This window comes from Canis aureus, chromosome 2 (genome assembly GCF_053574225.1).
Source record: "Canis aureus isolate CA01 chromosome 2, VMU_Caureus_v.1.0, whole genome shotgun sequence".
Lineage (NCBI taxonomy): Eukaryota > Metazoa > Chordata > Mammalia > Carnivora > Canidae > Canis > Canis aureus.
The window spans coordinates 73,318,376-73,335,956 of NC_135612.1; the positions used below are offsets into that span (position 1 = coordinate 73,318,376).

At 35.6% G+C, this 17,581-nt stretch overlaps 1 protein-coding gene across 14 annotated transcripts in view; it reads right to left on the reverse strand.

Moving 5' to 3' along the window:
* The window catches only part of N4BP2 (NEDD4 binding protein 2), a 78,139-nt gene that overhangs the window by 38,089 nt on the left and 22,469 nt on the right, over positions 1–17,581 (reverse strand). For 10 of the 14 annotated variants that reach the window (XR_013368714.1, XR_013368715.1, XM_077878907.1 and 7 more), the window contains 4 exons: positions 16,460–16,799; positions 11,447–12,593; positions 10,755–10,879; positions 4,738–4,826 (listed from right to left, as the gene is read on the reverse strand). Coding sequence is in view for 12 of the 14 variants with exons in the window: in XM_077878907.1 (XP_077735033.1) it covers positions 4,738–4,826; positions 10,755–10,879; positions 11,447–12,593; positions 16,460–16,685 (1,587 nt within the window). In the remaining 2 variants the exon portion in view is untranslated. Of the gene's footprint in view, positions 1–4,737; positions 4,827–10,754; positions 10,880–11,446; positions 12,594–14,221; positions 14,315–16,459; positions 16,800–17,581 lie in introns of those variants that run through there. The other 4 variants (XM_077878942.1, XM_077878961.1, XM_077878935.1 and 1 more) reach the window with 3 other exon arrangements.

The window sequence follows — 17,581 nt, forward strand, 5'->3', positions numbered from 1 at the left end:
TACAACCATACAATGCAAATACAGCAATTTAAAAAATGCTGTATGTGCTAATGAGAAAAGGTCCCAATATAAACTGTTAAGAAAGTAGGATACAGAATTTCCACTTGGGTAAAAAAGAATTATTCACACATTTTTACATGTATCGAAAACTTCTAGAAAGAGTCTCAAAAATATTGTTAAAAGCATCTACCTTGAGGCCGTAGGGCTTTTTAGCATTCTTTTTTATAATTTGGATACCATACATGTACTACTTTTATAACTTTAAAACTATTTTAGGGACGCCTGGGAAACTCTGTGGTTTAGTATCTACCTTTGGCTCAGGGCATGATCCCAGGTCCTGGGATTGAGTCCCACATCAGGCTCCCTGCATGAGCCTGCTTCTCCCTCTGCCTCTGTCTCTGCCTCTCACTCCAGGTCTCTCATGAATAAATAAACTAAATCTTTTTAAAAAAAAAAAAAAACCTATTTTAAATAATAGCTTATTCTATTTTTCAAACCTCTAATATGGCTATAATCTAAGAGCCATGCCCTACGCTTGTATACTAGATCCATCTCCTCTCTCTACCTCAAGGGTAACTGAGTTTAGCAACTGGCTCCTCTTTCTGAGGTGGCATTAATTCCACACACACCCTCCTTGAATCAGTCTCATCACATTCAGTTATTTCTCCCACCTTATTCTTAATCTCCTTCCCCTGGCCAGTGATCTCCCCATTTTCCTGTTCTCTTTTGTAGGAAAATGTCTCAAAATAATTACTACACTGTCTCCAATTCCTCTCACCTCTCTTAAACCCACTCCAGGGCAGCCCCGGTGGCTTAGCAGTTTAGCTTCAGCTCAGGGCATGATCCTAGAGACCCAGGATCGAGTCCCACGTCAGGCTCCCTGCAAGGAGCCTGCTTTTCTCTCTCTCTCTTGTCTCTCTCTCTCTCTCTCCGCCCCCCCCCCAATAAATAAATAAATAAAAATATTTTAAAAAACCAACCCACTCCAATTGGCTATCCCTCTCAAACTGCCCATCAAGACCATAAATTACTTCCACACTGAAAAATGCTATGGTTAATTCTCAGTCCTAACTTGACTCTCAGCATTTGTCACAGTTCATCACTCCCTCTCCTGACACTTTCTTCCTACACTCTTGGTTTTTCCTCCTGTCCCACTGGAAGGGTGTTCTCACTCTTTTTTGCTAGACCTTCTTTTATGTCCAGACCTCTTCCCACTTAGTCCTTGACTTAATCCTTCATCCTCTACTCGAATCTATACTCACTACTTTGGTAGTACCATCCCATTCCTTGGCTTTGAGTATCACCCATATAGTAGTAACTCTAAGATGCATATCTTTAGCTCAGAATTCACTCCTGAACTCCAAGTTCAAAGATTCAAAGACCTATTCAACAAATTTAACATATTCAAACCTAAACTTGCGAAATCCATTACCCCATACCCACCACAAAACTATCTTATCTGAACCCTTCTCCATCATTCTCAGCTCATGACAACCTCTAATTACACAGGCCAAAAACCAACCTGTATGTCACAATGAACTCCTCTCTTTCACATCCATATCAATCTAGTAAGAAATTCAGTTGGCTCTACTTTCAAAATCTATCCAGAATCTAACCACTATTCACTGTCACCTTCACTGCCACCATGTTGGTCTATGCCATAGGATTTCTTACTTTAATTACCACTACAGTCTTCTAATTAGTCTCCCTGCTTCCATCCTCGCTACTGCCCAAACCCCAAGTCTATTCTGAACACTGCACTATAGCAATCCTGTTAATAGCTGGATCATGTCATTACTCTGCTCAAAACCCTGTTATGGACTAAATGGCCATGTCCCTTCAAACCCCGTATGTTGAAACCCCACTCCCCTCATGTGACTGTGTTTGGAGATAAGGCCTTTACGGAAATAATTAAGGTTAAATGAGAATATAAGGGTAAAACTCTGATCTGACAAGATTTGTATGCTAATAAAAAGAGACATCAAAATTCATTATTCACCATAAGAGAAAACGGCAAGAAGGCAACCATCTATAAGCCAGGAGAACAATTCTCACCCAGAAACCAACCCTGTCAGACCTTGACCCAGGATTTCAAGCATCCAGAACTGTGAGAAAATAAATCTCTGTTGTTTAAGACACAGAGTCTGTGGTATCTTACTATGGCAGCCTGAGCAGATTAATACAACTTCCATGTCATTTAAGGTAAAAATCTAAAATTCTTACATGAGCCAATGAGCCCTTCTATAATGTGCCCTACCATCTCTCCCAACTACCATTACACCTCTGACCTCATCTCCCACTACTGATCCCCTCAGTTTTCTGACAAGATGCAAAGAATTCATTGCTATTTTGTCATTCTGACAGAAAAGCCCCCAATCAACCTAAGTAAGTGACATAACACCCGGTAATGACTCTACTCACTTTCATCTCCTTACCTCAGTACCAAATTTTATATACTTTATTCAGGGGCTGGCAACACCCCCGGTCTCTAATTACCTAAAGGAGTGCCCTACAGCTCTTAGGATCAAATTAATTTTAAATGAATACACATACCTAGGTGGGGGGGAGGAGAGGCTATGAACATAAAGACTTTTTTCAACTCCCATATCAATAGGCAAATCTTTTTTTTTTTTTTTTTTTTTTTATTTATGATAGAGAGAGAGAGAGAGAGAGAGAGGCAGAGACATAGGCAGAGGGAGAAGCAGGCTCCATGCACCGGGAGCCCGACGTGGGATTCGATCCCGGGTCTCCAGGATCGCGCCCTGGGCCAAAGGCAGGCGCCAAACCGCTACGCCACCCAGGGATCCCTCAATAGGCAAATCTTAATAATGTTATATTACTTGGGAGGATTGTGATTTATGTTAAACTATAAAAAGCTCACAAGGGAAACTATATATATATATATATATATATATATTTAAAGCAAAGTAGTAAGTTTTGCCAGGTGCCACTAAGCATATCTGAATGCTTGCTACTTAACCCCAACTCACTACTCAACTACTTTTGTAAGTGATAGTCATGATAGTAATAGACTGTTATCTCCAATCTATTCCACTCCCCCACAGCTCTCATTATCTTGCTGCCAAAAGGAGCAAAAAGTGATCCTCTTCTCTACAGTAACTGTTATAGCTAAAGAAAAAAATGAATTTGATATTCTATGATAAGCAGCAGTTCTTCATATTTCTAAGTAGAGTTGGGGAGAGAAAGGGAATCAATATTGGAAAATAGCTTCATAATTTCAATTATATAAGAAAAAAGGGAAAGAAAAATATTATGGAAGCCTGAAGGCTAAATAAAAATCAGTAACACAGTAATGTAAAGCCTTCTTTATTTTCTATACAGAAAAATGAGTATTAAAGAACTTTCTAAGATGACAGTAGGAAGCTAAGGGAAACTTACAGAAAAGTCAAGTAAGGTTAAGGGAGAAAATATTACCCATGATAAATACGTTAGGCTAGAAATCAGGAACTCCTGAGGCCAGAAAGCAAACTGAATTTCAATTCCCAATGTACTAAAATTGAGTCTTTGTTCCCTCTACTGCCCCCGCACAGAAGTAAAATCTCATTTGCTCTCAAAGGACATTAATTTTATTCAAAAAATGAAGAGTCACACCTTCAAAACAGTACAAGTGCACTAGACAGCAAAGGAGGTACAGATTGGATATGCTGAGGACATAAAAGAAGGACATTCATTAACTGAAAAAACATAAACTGAGCTTTAATGTGCCAGACATGTGCTAATATTGGAGGAATAAACAATTCCCCATAATCACAAAAGGTTCATTCATTCACCATTTTAACTCAACAAATATATATTTACTATATGCCAAAGCACAGTGCTATACCACGGAGATTCAATGATGAATAAAACAACAGACCTATCCTCAAAAATATATAGATGGCTTACAGCCAAATTTAGCCCATCAGCCAGTATTTCTACGGCCTAGGCACTAAGGATAGTTTTTATGTCTTTAAAGGATTATTTAAAAAGAAAAATAAGAAAAAGGAGATACTACAACAAAGACTGTATGTGGCCCACAAAAACCTAAAATACTTACTATCTGACACTATAGAAAAAAGTCAGCTAACTCATGGCCTACTGATAAAAGCAGCATGTTTAACGGTATCACAGAAGTAAACCAGAATGCCATTAAAACAGAAAGAGCTTTTTAGTAAATTAAAAAATACTAACTTCCTGAAAAAGGTGACATCAAAGCAAGGCAAAAGAGAAAAAAAGAATCTTGGCAAATTTGGAGAGCTGGAAAGAGTTGAATTTATAAAAGTCTGAACTTATCAGAAGAGCAAAATCCAAAGAAATTTGGTCACTACAAAGATCCACCAATATTGAATCTGCCAAGTAACAGCAATAAGGAAAAATATTTTCTGTGTATATACATACATATACATGCACACACACACACATATATATACTCATACAAACATAAAATTATAATTTATTATGTATATACAAACATAAAATCATAATACCATTACTTTTTCATAAAAGACATCAAAAATGAAATCACAGGATTTAAAAATTAAATCTCCTAATTTGAAAACTGAATAAATTTAGCTTTATGCAAAAACTATTTCTATTTTTCTCATTTTGCTTAAGACCAGAGAAAGTTCGGTTACAGACCATCCAAAGATTGTTTGCTTGAGATTCACTTGTGTAATTAACATCTCCCAACAATTTCAAACGTATTACTATAGACTTATGACAAGTTATGGTACAAACCAAAGAAACATATGGCTTCATTTCCCATGCCTGTAGGTTTGTATTATCTATTATTATAGGAGACACCTTCTTCTCAAATGCTTCTTTTGCTGAAAAACACAAACAGAAAATGACAAATCACTCTTTATAACAGTATTAAGTATATTCTGTTGAAATTTTAAAAATCTGATCTTGGGGATCCCTGGGTGGCTCAGGTTTGGCACCTGCCTTTGGCCCAGGGCATGATCCTGGAGTCCTGGGATCAAGTCCCACATCGGGCTCTCTGCATGGAGCCTGCTTCTCCCTCTGCCTGTGTCTCTGCCTCTCTCTCTGTGTGTCTCTCATGAATAAATAAATAAAATCTTTTAAAAAAAAAATCTGATCTTGTCTCCATAATTTGAAAATCACAGATATCCAACGAAAGATGAATGGATAAAGAAGATGTGGTTTATGTATACAATGGAATATTACTCAGCTATTAGAAATGACAAATACCCACCATTTGCTTCAACGTGGATGGAACTGGAGGGTATTATGCTGAGTGAAGTAAGTCAGTCGGAGAAGGACAAACATTATATGTTCTCATTCATTTGGGGAATATAAATAATAGTGAAAGGGAAAATAAGGGAAGGGAGAAGAAATGTGTGGGAAATATCAGAAAGGGAGACAGAACGTAAAGACTGCTAACTCTGGGAAACGAACTAGGGGTGGTAGAAGGGGAGGAGGGCGGGGGGTGGGAGTGAATGGTTGACAGGCACTGGGTGTTATTCTGTATGTTAGTAAATTGAACACCAATAAAAAAATAAATTAAAAAAAAAAAAAAAAGAAAATCACAGATATGTACTAACTTTACTCAAAACCCTACTTCTTCTTTTTTTTATTAAGAGAGAGGAAGGAGCAATAGGAGAAAGAAAGAGAGAATCCCAAGTAAACTCCACACCCAGCTCAGAGTCCAACGCCAGCCAGGCTTGATCCCACGACCATGAAATCACAACCTGAGCCAAAATCAAGAGTTAAATGTTTAAACAACTGAGCCACCCAGGCACCCGAAACTTTCCTTCTAAAAATCACTTTTGAGCATATAAAAAATTAAAGTACCAGTAAATATTGGATTATAAGTAATAAATACTAAAGTTATAATCAGGGACATCTGGGTGGCTCAGCAGTTGAGCCTCTGCCTTTGGCTCAGGGTGTATCCCAGAGTCCTGGGATCAAGTCCTGCATCAGGCTTCCTGCATGGAGCCTGCTTCTCCCTCTGACTATGTCTCTGCCTCTCTCTCTGTGTGTCTCTCATGAATAAATAAAATCTTAAGAAAAAAAAAGGTATAATCAGAGAAAATTATAAAACTAACTTTTTTGTTTTGTTTTGTTTTTTGTTTTTTATAAAACTAAGTTTTATGTGTTACATATATAAACAGCATAAATGTGGGGGGAAAAATCATATCATAAAAACAACTATGCTAAAAGCAATGTGGTATCCTGTATAAGATTCCACATGGGAAAAGAACCTTAGTAGAAAAACTAATATCCAGGGGCACCTGGGTGGCTCAGTCAGTTAAGCATCTACCTTCAGCTCAGGTCAGCTCCCAGGTTCCTGGGATAGAGTCCCACACCCCTGCTAAGCAGGGAACCTGCTTCTCCCTCTCCCTTTGCCTGCCACTTGTCCTGCTTGTGCTTTCTTACTCACTCTCTCAAATAAATAAAATCTTTAAAAAAAAAAAAAAAGGAAGGAAGGAAGAAAGAAAAACTAATATCCATGTGTGCCTGGCTGCCTCAGTCAGTAGAGCATGCAATTCTTAATCCCAGAGTTGTGAGTTCAAGCCCCATGTTGGGTATGGAGCCCAATTAAAAACAAAAATTATTTTAAAAATTAATTAATTAAAAAACTTTTTTAAATAAAAACTAATATTCAAATAAAGTCTGGAGTTTAATATTAGTTAACAGTAGTACACCATTGTTAATCTCTTAGTCTTGACAAATGTACCATTGTTAAATAAGATGCTAACATTAGAGGGAAATGGGTGACAGGTATACAGTAACTCCATATTGCCTTTGCAACCTACCCATATACCAAAAATTATTCCAAAATAAAGTTTTAAAATAAACAAGCACAAAATACAAACACATGCAAAAAGACATAATAATCTGCAATAAAGAAAACACTATACTGTTGTACAAGAGATTTTTCTAAAAAAACTACCTTTCTTCCCAAGGAATTAGGCCATTCACAAAATTAATAATGAAGCACAATAAATAAGCCTTACAAGGAAATTATGTGGAAGTTTTAAAAGTTCCCTGTACTCTCTTACAACTCAATAATAAGAAAGCAAAGTACCTAATTTAAAAATAACAAAGACTGGGATCCCTGGGTGGCTCAGTGGTTTAGCACCTGCCTTTGGCCCAGGGCGTTGACCCTCAAGTCCCAGGATCCAGTCCCACATGGAGCTCCCTGCATGGAGCCTGCTTGCTTCTCCCTCTGCCTCTGTCTCTCATGAATAAATAAATAGAATCTTAAAAAAAAGAATGGTAGAATTAAAAAATTAAATTTAATTTAAAAAATAAAAATAAAAAAAATAACAAAGACTAAGAAGCTAGAAAAAGGAGACAAAACTCAAACCTAGCAAAAGGGAGGAAACGACAAAGATCAGAACAGAAATAAATGATACAGAAACGAAAAAAATAATAGGACAGATCAATGAACCCTGAGCTGGTTCTTCGAAAAGATCAACAAAATTAATAAACCTCCAGCCAGACTCATCGAAAAAGAGAGGATCCAAATATACAAAATCATGAAAGGAAGAGGAGAAATAAATAACAATCACCACCACAAAAATATAAACAATTGTTTCAGATTATGAAAACCTACAGGTCAACAAACTGCACAACTTAGAAAAAATGAATAAATTCTTCGAGACATATTACCTAACAAAAACTAAAGCAAGAAGAAATAGAAATTTTGAGCATACTAATTATCAGCAATGAAATTGAATCACTAATCAAAAAATTCCCAAAAAACAAAAGTCAAGGACCAGATGGCTTCACATTTAAAGAATAGTTAAAACCCATTCTGCTCAAACTATTCCAAAAAATAGAAGAGGAAGGAAAACTTCCAAATTCATTCTGAGGCAAGCATTATCCTGATACCAAAATAAGATAAGCACCACAAAAAAGAGAAATACAAGTCAATATCACTCATGGATATAAATGTAAAAACTCTCAACAAAATCCAACAATACATTAAAAAAAAAAAAAAGGCCAACAATACATTTAAAAAAATCATACACCACGATAAAGTGGAATCCATTCCTGGGTTGCCAGAGTAGTTCAGTATTTGCAAAACAATCAACATGATACATCACATCAATAAGAGAAAGGATAAAAATCATAGATCATTTCAATAGATGCAGAAGCATTTGACAAAGTACAACCACCATTCACAAGGAAAGTCATCTGCAAAGTAGTTCTAAATGGAACATACTTCAACATAACAAAGGCCTTATTTGAAAAATCCACAGCCATCATCATCTCCAATGCTAAAAAACTGAGAGCTTTTGCTCTAAGATCAGGAACAAGACAAGGATATCCACTCTCACCACTTTTATTCAACATATTACTGGAAGTCCTGGCCACAGCAATCAGACAAGAAATAAAAAAAAATAAAAGGCACCCAAATTATAAGGAAGAAGTAAAACTCACAGTATCTACAGATGACATGAGATACTATATATAGAAAACCAAAAAACTACCAGAACTGGTAACTGAATTCAGCAAAGTCACAAAATACAAATTCACTGTACAGAAACATGCTGCACTCTATACTCTAATAATGAAGCAGAAAGTAAAATTAAGAAAACAATCCCATCTATAATTGCACCAAAAACAATACAGTACCTAGGAATAAACTCAGCCAAAGAAGTGAAAGACCTATACTCTGAAAACTGTAAAACACTGATGAAAGAAATTCAAGATGATACAAAGAAATGTGGAAAGGTATTCCATGCTCACGGGCTAGAAGAAAAATACTGTTAAAATGTCTATACTACCCAAAGCAATCTACAGATTTAATGCAATCCCTATCAAAATACCAAGAGCATTTTTCACAGAACTAAAACAAAAAATCCTAAAATTTGTATGGAACCATAAAAGACCTCAAATAAGCCAAGCAATCTTGAAAAACAGAAACATAACTAGAGGTATCACAATTCCAATTTCAAACTACAAGACAAAGTGATAGTAATTAAAATAGTCTGGACCTAGCATAAAAAGAAAAACACAGGTCAATGGAACAGAAAATAAATAAGTAAATAAAACTCATAATTATATGGCCAATTAATCTTCAATGAAGAAGAAATGAATATACAATAAGAAAAAAATCTCTTCAAATGGTGCTGGAAATACAGGACAACATGCAAAAGAATGAAACTAAACCACTTTCTTTCACCATACACACACAAAAAAAAACCCCTCAAAATGGATTAGAAACGTTTATGTGAGACCTGAAACCATAAAAATCCTAAAGAGCACAAGACAATAATTTCTCTGATATCCACCGTAGCAACATTTTTCTAGATAGGTCTCCTGAGGCAAGAAAAATGAAAGCAAAAATGAACTATTGGGATTACGTCAAAATAAAAGGTGTCTGCTCACCAAAGAAAACAATCTACGAAAGAAAGAAAGAAAGAAAGAAAGAAAGAAAGAAAGAAAGAAAGAAAGAAAGAAAGAAAGGAAGAAAGAAAAAAGAAAGAAAGAAAGAAAGAAAGAAAGAAAGAAAGAAAGAAAGAAAGAAAGAAAGAAAGAAGGAAAGAAAAAACAATCTACACAATTAAAAGGCAACCTACCGAATGAGAGAATATATTTGCAAATGACATAACTGATAAATGGTTAATATCCAAACACATATAAAGAATTTATACAACTCAACACTCCAAAAACAAATAATCCAATTAAGTTAAGCTCCCTACTCTTCAGTTTGAGGAGAGCCGTTTTTACTCTCCCACTGTCACCCCATAACAATAAAATCAATCTAGAAAAGAGTAGCGATTAGCAACACAGGAAATATTTCTTATTAGGAAATAGGAACCAAAGCACACCAGAGAACTGGAGATATCTTGAACTATTCTGAGACCCATATAGAAAATCTGATACACTTTTGACAACATCTCCATTGATTAAACTAAAAAAATAAAGAATAAAACCAAAACATGCCATGCCATGTTCTAAGCATTTTACAAAAATTAACTTGTTTAATCCTCATAACAATTCTGTGAGATAAGACTACCTCTGGGACACATGGGTGGTGGCTCAGTGGTAGAATGTCTGCCTTTGGCTCAGGTCATGGTCCCGGGGTTCTGGGATCGAGTCCTCCATCAAGCTCCCTGCGAGAAGCCTGCTTCTCCCCAAGGGGAGCCTGCTTCTCTATCTGCCTATGTCTCTGCCTCTCTCTGTGTGTATCTCATGAACAAATAAATAAAATAAAATCTTTAAAAAAAATAAGACTACCTCTTTCACCTCTTGCTATGTAACTTGTTATAATTTTTTATGTTATATATAGTTGAATAAATAATTCAGTTTAACAATTAAATGAGGGGGCACCTAGCTGGCTCAGTCGGTTAAGCATCTACCTTCTGGGGTCCTGGGATGGAGCCCAGAGTGGGGCCCTGCTCAGTGGGAAGTCTGTTTCTCCCTCCCTCTGCCCCTCACCCATTCATGATTTCTCTCTCTCTCTCAAGTAAATGAAATCTTTAAAAAAAATGAAGGGGAGGGATCCCTGGGTAGCTCAGCAGTTTAGCGTCTGCCTTTGGCCCAGGGCATGATCCTGGAGACCGGGATTGAGTCCCACATCAGGCTCCCTGCATGGAGCCTGCTTCTCCCTCTGCCTGTGTCTCTGTCACTGTCTCTCATGAATAAATAATTTAAAAAAATAAAATTTTTAAAACAAAATGAAGGGGATTTTAACTTTCTAAAAACTGTGTATCTCTCAAAATACAAATATTTTATATTGCTCTTAGTATTACCCAAAATCTATTGTCTATTCTTACCACGATTCTGGTTCCAGTCGTGTGCTTCTCCTAGGTACTTTACATCAAACTGATACTGCCCATTTATGTAAAAATAATCATCAGTACTAAGAATAATTCCACTTGGATTATCCTCTTGCAAAGTCCTGTGAATGACAAATGGAATTATTTTTATTAATTTTTCTTCTAAATTCCCTCTCCTAATTTTTACAAAGCCGTAATTCAAATAAAGAACTCGTACTGTTACTTAAAAGTGAGAATATAATAATATCCAGACAAATCATACTGGAAAACCTCTAGGCAGAAGTCTGATACCCAAGAAAACTGAACTAAAACAAGTCTATTTTATTTCTTGAATTCAAAATCAGTCATGGCTTTTTAACTCTATAATCAAAGTTGAACTTTTCTTCCCAAACTAGTTCTCTTTCACATAAAGCTATTTCTACTGATCTCAGAAGCTCGTAATCTTGGAATTATCTTTAAATTTTTCTTCTTATCTCCCAAAATGATATTCTAAGGTAACAGAATTCAATAAAAATTTTTGGAGAAAAGAATGCTGATATTAGCTACAAAGAAAAAAATAGTAAAAAGAAAAGATCTTAGCAGTTACTAACATCTCTATTAAATAAAAGGATTTCACATGTTCATACTCTCCATCATAAATGTTCAGGTTCAAGTATTATACTTTTTAAAAATTCAATTAAACCTCATACCTTGCCAAAAAAGATTTTCCTGATCCCGGAAGCCCTCTGAGGAGAACAAGAACTAGTCCAACATAAGATGATGTCTTCTTTCTTACGACCTGAGAAACTGGGGTTTCTTGTACTTGATAAGCACTTGTTCCCTCTTTATTTCTCCATACCTTTGTTGGGGAAGTGTGAGAAATAACTGGAGGGGGAAACGTGTAGCTGACCGGTCTCCAGTGCGTAGCGGTGGTTACAACAGGAGCTACAAAGCCATGATTTCCTTGAAAGAGGTCAAAAGCAGGAATCATTGGATTCCACATTGGTGGAGGTGGAGGAGGAGGCAGCAGCAGAGGGAGAGGGGTAAGTACAGGACAGTAATTCACATCTTTCCCCTTTGACGGAAGTTCAGTATGTTTGTGTGGTTTGAAACTGAATTCTTCAGAAGGTACAAATGCATCGGGGACAGAGGCAGATTTCTGATCCCCACTTGTACCTAGTAAATCAAGCCCCAAATTTTGCGCAGTAAGGCTTAAAGGAGCCTGAGGTTCACTGGCATCCAAATCTACAGGGGCTTGAGAGAACGGAGTCTCAACACACTCAGATTCTAAAAGCTCTTTCTGCCTTTGACTGAGATTGCTACTACTCACCATAGTGTTATTTGCTACATTTAAAGAACTACTGAGAAGAGGATCTTCCAATGCCAATACGTCATCCTTTATAAAATTTTTGGACTCATCAGAAACAGAATGTGAAATTAAGGTGTTTGAACTTAACGCAGAGGCAGAATTCTCTAAATTTTCACTGTCCAAATCCATATTCTGTGTAGAAAGAATGGGAGTCATATTACTTGAATCTGAATTTATAAATGCACTCGGGTCACTAAAACTATTAACACCTTGCAAAGGCAAAAATGAGTATACTTGGTCATCAGGAGAAGAGTTCAATTTCTCAAAAGCATTCTGTATTAAGGAATCCAAGTCTTCAGTTAGCTGCATGTCCAAAAATGAATCCATTTTTGAATCTTCCCTCTCTTCTTCAGGAGTATATTTTTCCATTATTTCACGTCCCACAGCACTTACTTGGTTCTCGGAGGCAACAAAGCTTTTTGAAGATGATTCTTCTACCTTGGCATCAGTGGCAGATAATTCTAATAGACAATCCATTGCATTTTCAACTGTACAAGAAGAGCAATATATAGTTGTATTGAAAACAGTAAATAAAATCCATGTAAAATTATACTTTTTGTACTGAATACAGAAATTTATAAATATTCAAGTCATTTTTTAATTAACATTTTACTAATACACAAGTCTGTATCAATGCAAAGTTTGAATGATGGAGTCATGCAATTATGTTACTATCAGACAAACTATAATAAACTAGGATAATAGGGATCCCTGGGTGGCGTGGCGGTTTGGGGCCTACTTTTGGCCCAGGGCATGATCCTGGAGACCGGGTATCGAATCCCACATCGGGCTCCCGGTGCATGGAGCCTGCTTCTCCCTCTGCCTATGTCTCTGCCTCTCTCTCTCTCTCTCTCTCTCTCTGTGACTATCAGAAATAAATAAATAAATAAAATTTTTAAAAAAATAAATAAATAAACTAGGATAATAAACTGCCACCAAGTAGACAATCCCTGATAAATTTAAGTAAAACAAAATAATATCTATAAACTATAAGTATCTATAATTGCATATATTATGGTTATTTATAAAGACCCAAACACCAAAAAATAAAAAATAAAAACTTTTAAAAGACCCAAAAATCCGTTAACTTATTCAAAATTTAGCTATTGCCCATCTTTTTAAAAATTAAGCATTTTTAAGTACTCTCCTGTAAATCTGATTTGTTTATATAGTTTATGCAATGAATTTCATTTAATACCAAAAAAAGCTATTAGCATGTATTACGTATCAGACATACTTTGTTCAAAGTAAATAAGACATAGTTTTTACTACACTTAAGGGATTTTTTGCAGTCTAACAGAGGCAATTAAAGATAATTAAATTAGAAGACAATTACATTATAATATAATATAGATTAAATAATGCACACTTTTAGTAATACACAAATGCCATAGCAGCCTTATAAGAGAATAAGGAAGATTCCACATAAGGTAATATGTGATCTGGGACTTGAAGATTAAAAAGAAACTTGTCAAAGGAGGGAAAGGGAAAGCCAATCTTGAAAACACAAAGCATGTTTAAGGTATTAAGAGAAGTTGGTTGGAATGTGGGTACACAGTAGTATGGTAATAAAAGGAGACAAAACTGGAAAAAAGAGCAAGTGGAACTGGCAAGAGTGCTATATGTCATGGTAGGACATACCAATTTTACCTTCTAGGGAAACTACCTGTCACCAAATTTGAGCTAGGCACTTTGTATGTATCACCTCAATGAGCCCTCAAATAATACTGTGAGGTATAGTATTTCTAGCAAATAGATGAAGAAAATGAAGTTCGAAAAGTACATTAACTTAACCCAAGTCACACATATATTAAGTGACAGAGCCAGGACTGGTATGTCTGACTCCAATGCTGAGCTCTTTCTGTCCTAACACAAATACAGAATTAGAATTGTTAGACATTTGAAGTTTGGAGTTTTGCTTATTTCTGTACTTTGTTTTGTTTTAAGGAAAATAAATAGGGAAAGGAAGCACAGCACAGGAGTAACAGCTCTGGTCTGGACTCAGAAAACCAAACTTCAATCCCTACTTGCTGGCTATGACCCTTTGAACAAATTACTGAACTTTCCAAAGTCTTGATTTTCTCATGTGCAATATGGGGATAATAAAAGTACCTACCTCATAGGGTTGTTGTGAGGATTAAATGAGATAATCCATGAAAATGTGCTGTGCACAAGGACTGGCACCTAGTAAGCACCCAATTAATGTTCCCTTAAGAAGAAAAACAAAGAGGGATTGGAGGGACAAGCCTGGCAAAGATACCAGTTAGGAGATTATAGCAATAGTACAAAGGTTAGAAGCCCTATACATGGGGGGGGGGGGGGGGGAGAAAGCAAGCACACAAGCAAACATAAGTATTTCTATGAAGAAAATTTATATAATAGAAAAACCCCAAGATCAACCCAAAAAATTAACATGTATATAATAAAAAACAGTATTAAGTAAAAATAAGCAAAAGATCATTATATATATATATATCACAATATATATATATTATATATATATATATATATATATATCACAAAAGAAAAGTCTTTACACAGAGTGTTGGAAAAAATTAAACCAATGGTATAAAACAAAAAATACATGAATAAACAATTCACACTAGAACATAAAAATCAATAAACAACCATCTATAAAAATGCTCAATAACCTTGTTTATTTAAAGGAAAAAAAATAAGAAAAAGCAAAATTTTATTCCTATTAAAATCTTTAATACTAAATGCTGAAAGGGCACACCTCTTTGGTAGGCAATTTACGGGTATGTTTCCAAGAACTGAAAACTGTTCTTACCTTGTGACATACAAAAATAAAACGTTGGAACTAAGAAAAAAAGCCAAAAGAAGGGAAAAATGATTTGTACCAAGATGTCCTCTGCTGTATTAATTATTCATGAAAAACTTATATATAATTTAAAAATCAGAGCACAATTAAGTGGGATATTAGAAAGCTATTAAAAATAAATACAAAGATCACAGCAACACTGAAAAAAATGTTTATGTTAGGTTTAAAAAGCAGAATATGTAGTTTCATTAACACTATTTATTCAGACTACTCAAAATATCAGTATTTATAAATAAGGTGTAGAGAAGATCCTGGAAAAGAAAAATGTTTTCTGTTAGGATGTAAGGGTAATATATTTTTCTTGTCGTTCCTCATTACTAGGTTAGTATATGTGAAACAAATTTTAAACACCTCAACATCAGGAAATAAAAAAGTAGTACATAAAAAAAAGTCGTACATAAAACTCTATACAGTATCATTTTTGAGCATAATGTGGACTGCTGAAAACTGTTTTTTTGCACACATAACAGGATAGTTAATATATTCTCATCACAGTCCATGTAATGAATAAAAATGAATTTTCATGCATTAGCAAAACTTCCCCAATCTAGAAAAATTTTATCTTATACTAATCATGGCCAATAGTAACACTAAGCATCAACATTTAATTTACTCAGTCAACTTTGAAAGTTTGTCTGTAAACATACTTCTAACCAATTTATTATAAGTTATTAATAATACTAAATTGAAAACTTAATCAAAAAAAAAACAAAAAAACCCTCAGTTCTTACCAAAAAAAAAGTCCTATGAGGTACATACTACTATTTTTCTCATTAACAGATAAGAAAACAGACCCAGAGAGGTTAAGTAGCGGAACTGGAAATCTAACCCAAGTTTCCTGACTCCAAAGCCAGTATTGTGAAACACTACTCTAATAATATCAACTTCTAATCGGCTCTCATTCCCACAATTACAATGATTTTTTCACTCAATAAATATTTACTGAGGTCCTGTATGAATCATTTGTTATTTTAGGGACTGGGGATACAGCAGTAAAAACTTTATAAAATCTGTCTTTATGGAGCTTACATCTTAAGACAGCAGTCCTCAATTGGGGATGATTCTGGTCCCCAAGGGACATATGACAATAGGTGGACACATTTTTAATTGCCACAACAGGCTACTGAAGGTTGCTACTGTCAACTAGAGAGTATAGGCCAGGGATGCTGCTAAACATCCTATGATTCACAGGAAAGCCACTCACAACAAGGAATCATCTGGTCCAAAATGTTAATAGTGCCAACCTGTTCTAGAGGGAAGATAAAAAGAAATAAAACACAGAATGTAGTATCTATACATATATCTTACACCTAGAACTGTGTATTTCTTGAGAGCAGAAAAAACTGCTTTCTTCTCATAACACAATACCAACTTAGTACCTTGCCCATAGCAGGTGCTCGATAAATTAACAAAAGAGAAATATGGCAGTTGTTTTTCTATATTACTACTGGCGGTAAAGTACATGAAGGCTTCTTATTCTATGCAAAGGGTTCAAACTAAACTTTTTCTCACCTTTGAAATCACATTCAGAAAGCATCAAATACACTACATCGGGGTCCAGATCAGAAAACATCTCTGAGATACTGGTGAAGAGTTCCTCCCGATCAACTTTTGTCTCACACATGGAAGGAAGAGTAGTGGGTGGCTCCTCACGACTAGCCACACTGGATACAACTTCCTGAGAGCTTGCAGTCTTCCGAAAAGGATTTCCCCCAAGATTTTTCTTTCTCCTTGGCATTCTGACTTCCAAAACTAAAATGTTCCCCTTTTCTTATTTAAGATGTTTGATATTTAAGTCATACCTCAAAGAAAACACGGTTAAATATCTTGTACAATCCAGCAGTAATAGGACCTAAAATAGAAAGCAAGTAAAAACACTCAGACTATATAGTTGTATTTCCATTGCTAAAATCGGAATGACATCTTTATTTAACACTACGGAAGTACCATCAACTCTGATAGCAAAGCCAAAAAGCAGTAAGACAACCTCTTACACTTTCTCCAAAACATTCAAGTTTTGCCAGGATTGAACATGTTAAAAGATTAAGATATTAACAAATAAAATGAATTTTCACAACAGTGAGCACACTGTTTCAATGTCATTATTTCATTTTTAAAAACAGTATTCATAAATGACAATGCCTACTGAGCACCTACATTTGGATGTCTAATAGGCATCATAAACTTAACATGTCCAAAACTGAGCTCCTGATCACCTCCTCCACATCCGCTCTTCCCAGTCTTTCCCATCTCAATTAATGCAGCTCTGTTCTTCCAAATGCTCAACTCAAAAATCTCAGAATAATTCCTAACTCCTCTCATCCCACATCCAACCACTAAACAAATTTTGTCAATGCAACCCTCAAAATGTATCCAGAATATGACCTTACCTCACTATCTCACTGCTACCACAGCCTGTCGCCTGAATTAAGTCTCCAAATCAATCTCCCTTCAGTCTCTCTCTATATGTAGGCACAGCGATCAGAGTGACTCAGTTATAAACTATAGGTCAGATCACATGTATCTTCTGTTTGACTATCTACTGACTTCCCATCTCATTCAGAACCCTTAAAATGGCCTATAACCCAGACATGTGTTACTTCTGTACTGTCATCCCTAAACCTCTTTCCCTTG